At 48.3% G+C, this 7630-nt stretch overlaps 1 protein-coding gene across 2 annotated transcripts; it reads left to right on the forward strand.

Moving 5' to 3' along the window:
* The first annotated feature begins 389 nt into the window (after positions 1-389).
* DUSP6 (dual specificity phosphatase 6) lies at positions 390-5273 on the forward strand. Of its 2 annotated transcripts, XM_032644337.1 has the most exons (3): positions 402-1667; positions 2284-2721; positions 3763-5273. In XM_032644337.1, the coding sequence occupies exons 1-3, from the start codon at positions 1268-1270 to the stop codon at positions 4068-4070; spliced, it is 1146 nt and encodes a 381-aa protein (XP_032500228.1). In that variant the 5' UTR covers positions 402-1267; the 3' UTR covers positions 4071-5273. The 2 variants fall into 2 exon arrangements, with proteins under 2 accessions (XP_032500229.1, XP_032500228.1); XM_032644338.1 differs by lacking the exon at positions 2284-2721 and having other exon boundaries at positions 390-1667.
* Positions 5274-7630: the final 2357 nt, after the last annotated feature.

The raw sequence follows: 7630 nt of genomic DNA on the forward strand, positions 1-7630 counted from the left end.
CCCCGGAGAGGAATAAAAGCATCGGACTGCCCAACAAGTTTGTTCCTGCAGTCTCCACTGTTTAAAAAAAATAATTGAAACGCTCTTTTTAAAGAAAAAGCTTGCTTTCTATTCTCTGGACAACCAAGCATTTGTTTGTTTGCTTGCTTAAAAATGTTTCAACAAAATCCTGGTTTGTTCAAAAGATGTTGGATTAGCATTTAACACCTCATCGGTCACTAAAGCCCGGGCAGTTCACCAGCCCCAACACAGCCTCAGCTAAAAGAACATCAGAGTAAACAGAGCTGGGCTTTTTAAGCTGGCAAACAAATGCCACACACTGCCTAAGGGGGGTGGGGGTGGGGTTAACGTGAACTCCAGTCCAAATGAGTTTAAAGGGAATAAAAGGGAAAAAGTCAGCACAAGTTTCCCTAAAGCTAGCTTGCGCGCCCAGGCGTCGCGAACAAGGGCTTTTGTGCCTGCTAATTGCACCATTTGTGCGCAAAAGTTCCGAAGCGAAGTGTGAACTCTCAACAGAAGGAAACATGAGACAACTGAAGTGCCCTGGTTTGTGTGCCCTGCTCCTCCTCCACCACCGCCTCCTCTTCTTTCTCCTTCCTCCCGCCGAGCCCGCTGTTGCAGCTTGTTTGCACTGGGGCTTATCCGGAGCGGAAATTCCTTTCCGTTTTTGTGAATGACAAACTCATTAACAATTCATCAACACAACCTGTTCCAGCCGGCCCGTCCCCACGGCAACAGCCCCTTCCGCAGCGCGCTCATTGGCTGGCCTGGAGAATGTATCCATTGAGACGCTCGCTGTTTGTATCCATTGAGGAGCTGCCTCGCTAGGGGGGTGTGCGAGGCTTGAGTCTAAGGGAGAGTGAGCAAATCGAGGCTTGAATAGTCCTAGGAGAAAGACGCCCGGGTGGATTTGAGGTGCAGACTTGGAGGGAGGGATTAGGAGCCGCTGGGTTTTTTTTTTCCTCCCCTCTGAGTAGCACGGAGTCCGAATTAATTGGATTTCATTCACGGGGAGGAACAAAACTCTTCGGGCAGCTTCATTCAGAGAGATTCATTGACACTAAGAGCGAGCGGCTGCAGCTGGGTGCAGAGGGAACCGCCGGCTTCACTTCTGTCTCGCCTGCCCCAACCGCTAACCGGGTTTGGGAAGGGCGAGGTGGAATTCTACCCCGCTCTGAGAGCGGCGGCTTCGCGCGGCGCGCTCTGCCTATGCCTGCCCCGAGGGGCGTCTGGTAGGTACCCCGCCCTCTTCGGCAGCTCGACCCTCATGATAGATACGCTCAGACCCGTGCCCTTCGCGTCGGAAATGGCGATCAGCAAGACCGTGGCGTGGCTCAACGAGCAGCTGGAGCTGGGCAACGAGCGGCTGCTGCTGATGGACTGCCGGCCCCAGGAGCTGTACGAGTCGTCGCACATCGAGTCAGCCATCAACGTGGCCATCCCGGGGATCATGCTGCGGCGCCTGCAGAAGGGCAACCTGCCGGTACGCGCGCTCTTCACGCGCGGCGAGGACCGGGATCGCTTCACCCGGCGCTGCGGCACCGATACCGTGGTGCTCTACGACGAGAGTAGCAGCGACTGGAACGAGAATACGGGCGGCGAGTCGGTGCTCGGGCTGCTGCTCAAGAAGCTCAAGGACGAGGGCTGCCGGGCGTTCTACCTGGAAGGTACGAGCAGGGGGAGCTCCGCGCGGGGGCAGGACAGGGGACACCGGGCTGCGAGCTGCAGGCGGGACGCGCGTGCTGGAAGCGCCCCTGCAGCGCTCGGCTGGCGCTTCTGAGCCGCGCTGCTGCGCCAGGGGCAGTCTGCCGGCTCCCGGCTGCGAACCTCTCTAGAGTCCTGCACCCGCGAGCCGGGCCCGCGCGGAATCGACCGGCTTCCGGCCGCAGGCGCTAGCCGGTTCTTTCTAACTAGGTCTCCTTCCTACCCGGGATATTCCCCGCCATTCCCTGCTTTCTATCGTTCGATTTTGAGTTCAGATTTTGCAGGACGGCAGAGGTCGTTGGGGTGCAGATTGACCCCTTCTAGCCCTTCAAGATATTCGGAAAAGTTGCCATTTTGTGCGTTTCCGGATTCGGAAGAATAAAGGTTCCCAGGGGAGGCGGGCCCGTTCGTTCTGTTCCCAAGGGTGCACACTTCAGTGTCTTTCTCTTGTATCTGGCTCTGTGTGCAGGGCGGCTGGAAGGGTTCTGTGGTGTGTTTCTGCGTGAGGCTGCGGCTCTCAAAGCTGTGAAAACTACTACGGGATCTCGGGTTACATGATTGCTTTTCTCGTCCTGGCAGGTGGTTTCAGTAAGTTCCAAGCCGAGTTCGCTCTGCACTGCGAGACCAATCTAGACGGCTCGTGTAGCAGCAGCTCGCCACCGTTGCCAGTGCTGGGGCTCGGGGGCCTGCGGATCAGCTCCGACTCCTCCTCGGACATTGAGTCTGACCTTGACCGAGACCCCAGTAGTGCAACGGACTCGGATGGCAGCCCGCTGTCCAACAGCCAGCCTTCTTTCCCCGTGGAGATCTTGCCCTTCCTCTATTTGGGTTGTGCCAAGGACTCCACCAACCTGGACGTGTTGGAGGAGTTCGGCATCAAGTACATCTTGAACGTCACCCCCAATTTGCCGAATCTCTTTGAGAACGCGGGAGAGTTCAAATACAAGCAGATCCCCATCTCGGATCACTGGAGCCAAAACCTGTCCCAGTTTTTTCCTGAGGCCATTTCTTTCATAGGTGAGACTTGAACAGTCCTCGCTCAGACTTTGAAATGCAAAATTCCTAACCTTTCCTAGAGTTCAAGCTGTTCATCTTTCTTGCTGCTTGCTAATTTGTGGGGCTGCCGGTCTCTGATGTTCCAAGGGCGTTCTTAATTCTGGTTTATCTTCTTGCTAAGAAAAAGTGCCTTTTGACAAGGCTGCAGACCACAGGTGTATCTGAAATGCTGTCTGCTGCTTGGCTCTGAACTCAGTCATTTGAAAGGGAGACCATTCGTAAGTAGACAACAGAATTTTCCCACAATCTTTGGACTAGAGGAGGGCCAGATAATAGTACTCAAGGTAGACAGGAATTCTAGCATGACTTTGTAATTTTAAAAGACCTGGGAGTTGTTTGAGAATACGAAGTTAGGCGTTGGAAAGCCCTGTGAATGCTAGATGTTGTAATCCAGCTGAATGTTACTGTGATACCGGTTCACAGTGAGACAGTGAGGGTAACCTGAGCCCAGCAGGAAGGACTGTGGGCTGAAAGCCTGGAGAAGCGAATCTCCAGGCATTGTAATGCATTTCCTATTACAAAGGAACTCATTTTCAGGCCATGTCGACATCCTGTTCCTCCTAATGGGCTGTCCCCTGTGACTTCCCTCTCTCTTTTAAAATGCCTGAATATCTCCATTGTTAGCTGCACAACAGTTGGAGAATAATTTAATAGACCCTTGCAGTCTGCTTGTCTGTATAAAAGGCATTCACGACCATATTGCAGGGTTTCTGGTATTCACATGCTGGGGCAAAGAATGCACACATTAAGGAGTTTTTTGTTGGCGGGAACTTAATACAAAAGCTCCCTTCTCAGAAAATATCTGAAATATGTAATTGTGCCCAGTGTACATGTTTTATCACAGTGATACATTTTCTGCTGCCTGCAGGGCTCAACTGCTGCACACAATTATTTTTAATCTTTTTTATTATTATCATTATTATTCAGTTTTTAGACTGGTCGTTCACAAAGGGTGGTTTTCAGTCTACTGACATTTTGCCTTTCTTTTTTGTGTGTTTACAGATGAAGCCCGGGGCAAAAACTGTGGTGTCTTGGTGCATTGCTTGGCTGGCATCAGCCGCTCAGTCACTGTGACTGTGGCTTATCTCATGCAGAAGCTTAACCTGTCAATGAACGATGCTTATGACATTGTGAAGATGAAGAAATCCAACATCTCCCCCAACTTCAACTTCATGGGCCAGCTGCTGGACTTCGAGAGGACGCTGGGACTCAGCAGCCCCTGTGACAACCGGGTCCCAGCACAGCAGCTCTATTTCACCACGCCCTCCAACCAGAATGTCTACCAGGTGGACTCCCTGCAATCCACGTGAAAGGCCCCACACTGGGATGTGTCCGTTCTTCAGCAGTTTCTCTTAGCAGCATCAGCTGGGCTGCTTTCTTTGTATGTGGCCCAGGTGTCAACATGACACCAGCTGTCTGTATTAGACAAGGTTACCACGTGTGGAATTGGTTATTCCAAAGGGAGAGATTTGCTCCATTCTCATTGGAAGAACAGGACCTGCTGTATAGATACAGGCAGTAGGTTTGCTCCACACCCATGTGTACAGCCTACCCCTGCAGGGACTGGGATTCGAGAACTTCCAGGTATATAGGGTAGGACCAAATGGTAGGGTAGGAGCATGTGTTCTTTAGGGCCTTGTATGACTGTTTCCTTTTGCATCTGGAACTGACTCTATATTGTCTTCAGTGAAGACTGACTCAATTTTGCATATAGAGGAGCCAAAGAGAGGTTTCAGCTCTGTATTTGTAGTATCAGTTTGCAAAAAAAAAAAAAAAAAAAAAAAAGAAAATAAATAATCAATCAAATGAATCTGATACTCCATTTGATTATTGTAAATATTTGATCTTAAATCATTTGACAGTGTTTGTTTGAACTGTGTTTGTTTTTCCTTTGATGGGTTTAAAAGAAATCGTCCAAAGGGAGAAAGAGCAGTATGCCACTTCTTAAAACGATTGAAACTTTTGCTCTTTTCTAATCCAAAGGATATATTTGCAGCATGCTCGACTTTACCAATTCTGAATGACGTTTTCATGGACACTTATGATCACAGAGACCCTGTTATGGTGCAGTCTCCAGTGTCTTTCATATATCTTCCTTGTGACCTTTTTTTTTTTCTCTTAATGTAGTTTGACTCTGCCTTACTTTTGTAAATATTTTGGCTTGTATTGTCTCAAAGGGGATATCTTGGAAAGACACCAAAATCATGGGCTCACTTTTTTTTTTAAACTTCAGCTGTGCTAAACAGTATATTACCTCTGTACAAAATTCTTCAGGGAGTGTCACCTCAAATGCAATACTTTGGGTTGGTCTCTTTGCTTTTTAAAAACAATTTGTGCGTAACTGGAAGCGTGTGTGTGAGCGTGGGGACCCATTCAACAGGCGACATGCATATGATTGTGAAGGAGGGAGACAAGTGGCTCCATTATGTTCATGGTGTAAAGTTCTGAGCTGAAATTTATTATAAGAATGTAAAACCTTAAATTATTAATAAATAACTATTTTGGCTATTGAATGTGTATTTTTAAAATCTCTCCTTAATTGTACTTACATGTGAAGTGACTCATTTTAGGACTTTTTCAGTTGGGGATTGATATTGGCTTGTAAAGTACATGTAGGAATAATGGGGCAAAGTTCTCATCTTTTAAGCTATTTCCAAGAATTTTTCAGGTGCATCTTTTGCTTCAAATAAAAGTGACAAGGGATTGACTATATCATTCCTATGGATAGTACTTTATACGAAGGGAAGAGAGTGATTACATCATTCCAATGGACAATACTTCCTAATAAGTTCTGGCTTACTTAAGAAAATTGTAATGCTCTTGAAGAAAAATGAAGTCTCAGAGCCCAGCTTGCTGAACTATAAGATTTGGTTATTCATGAATAGTCTTAAAGGGGGGGGCACCAGAATAACAAGGTGACAGTTGCAATGTTCACCTCTCTTTCCTTCCCTCTCAGGGTCTTCTGCTCAATAATACTTAGACATGCCAGGGAGAAAGTAGAGATGATTCTTTTTCTGGTCTGTAACTGTCTGGCAATTCTACCTGCAAATTCTAGTGTTGGAATAACAAATGAGTCTGGGATGATGTCTCCCCTTTCCTTTCTCATGTACAGGGCAGGGCATAGCTAAGCTTTCTCCCTGAGTCTAGATGTAGCCACGATTTCACGTTGGCACTTGAAATGAAGCCTTGCCACTCCTAAAGTGCTTTGTACTTTGATTTAGAACGTGGGCCAGAAACTCCTGTTGGAACTTTATGTTGAGGTTATTTTGAACAGTTACTTTAAAGGCTTAATATCCTGTCGTTTTCCTTGGGACACACCTCTCCTCGTCCTGAGTGTCAAAATACACAAATCAAAATAAAGGGCAGGTGTATGAAATCAAAAGGATTAGAACATACATTTCCAGCCCTTTTTGAATGAGCTTGGTCCCTTGGTCTGCAGTGGGGAGAAAGATGGGCTTTTCACCCACACGGTACCTGTGAGATACCAGTTGAATTATTTGGTAGGAGGCAAGTAGCCCTGATTTTATGGCAATCATATCAAGCCGTCCAGTGTGACTTTTAGCACCTAGGCATGTATAAAAGGCAGAAACAGTGCAAAAAAACACCAAGTCAGTCTCTCCCATTTGGGTGCCCCAAGTCAGCCAGAGCTCCGAAAGGAGAAGTGGGTTGCAGTTCAACTTGGCTCGTGTTAATCCAGTTCTGAACGGTTTCCGCTCCTGGCATTCCCTAAACTGCCTCTTCAAAGTAGGGATTTGCAAGCAGCGTTAGCAATTTCCTGTCCAGCTGCAGCTCGAGTAGCTGCGTGCTTCTCCACACACCTCCCCCCGCCCCACCACTTTTCTCTGATTTCTTTTCTCTTTCTTTTTTCTTTAATATGGGCGGTGGATAATTTTAGTGCATTTCCTCTTTGTGGATTATCGTCTCCTTTCCTTCTAGAACCTGCATACACTGAGTTCCTACAGCTCTGCTCAAGCCGACAGCTGGCCTCCCCAGCACTTCCTCTCGTTTCACTGTGGGTTTGTTGTTTGTCAGTCCACTTCTGAAATTAATAATGTTTTCTGGCCAAGTGCCACAAGCCATTACCACAAAGGGGAAGTAACACATATGAATAGCAGGAAGCCATGCAGGGTCACAGTGTGAGCTGAACCTGTGGCAGGAGCATAATTGAGCCTGGCCCATTCAGCAAGTGTCTGACAGCGATTTGTGGGGAGAGGGAGCTCCCTGCATTTAAGCAGCTCAAGCTGTGAAAAAAAAAAGTTTCCAATAAATTGGTAGCAAATGGTCTTTGTCATCAGTGTGAATAAAAGAGAGGCAGCAAGAAGAGTTTAGGGCCCCCATAAAGTTAGCAAGGTTTGGGATTTCTCCCCCCTCTCCCGGCATACTGTTTCATAAGGCTGGTAAACAGAGGGGCGCCTGCTTCCCTCCATCGCCACAAAGGGACTCCTGTTAAATGGGTGTTTTTACGGTTCACACAGGCCAGAAGATTCAAACAGCTCTTCTCTTCCGTTATTTTTCTTCTCTGGAAGGTGGAAGGTTGTAACTGACAGCCTGGGCCCCCATCTCACCCCACACCTCCCTTTCTCCTGGCCATCCCTCAGTTCCTTTGGTTCCTTTGTGCTCACAGGAGCCCTTGAAGGCGATCATTTTGCATCTTGGAGTTGGGCTCACTTCCTGAATGGAGCCCTGCACGGTTACTAGGGCAACCTTTGCCAACAGCTGCAGCTCCCTGGCCTCCCGCCTCACCTGCTGTCTCCATTAGCGGTTTGCTCAGGTCTCTGGGCAAGCGGTACCTTTCCTGGCCTTCTGCAGGGGGCTGGGGGCGGGGGGGGCCCTTTCCTGGACGTTGTCTGCAGGTTTCGTGGGGCTGCAG

Source organism: Phocoena sinus, chromosome 10, assembly GCF_008692025.1.
Source record: "Phocoena sinus isolate mPhoSin1 chromosome 10, mPhoSin1.pri, whole genome shotgun sequence".
Taxonomy (NCBI): domain Eukaryota; kingdom Metazoa; phylum Chordata; class Mammalia; order Artiodactyla; family Phocoenidae; genus Phocoena; species Phocoena sinus.

Coding starts and splice junctions, on each gene's coding strand:
- DUSP6 (XM_032644337.1), top strand. CDS start 1,268: ATGATAGATACGCTCAGACCCGTGCCCTTCGCGTCGGAAATGGCGATC. Junction 1,668..2,283: donor CCGGGCGTTCTACCTGGAAG/GTACGAGCAGGG, acceptor TCGTCCTGGCAG/GTGGTTTCAGTAAGTTCCAA. Junction 2,722..3,762: donor TGAGGCCATTTCTTTCATAG/GTGAGACTTGAA, acceptor GTGTGTTTACAG/ATGAAGCCCGGGGCAAAAAC.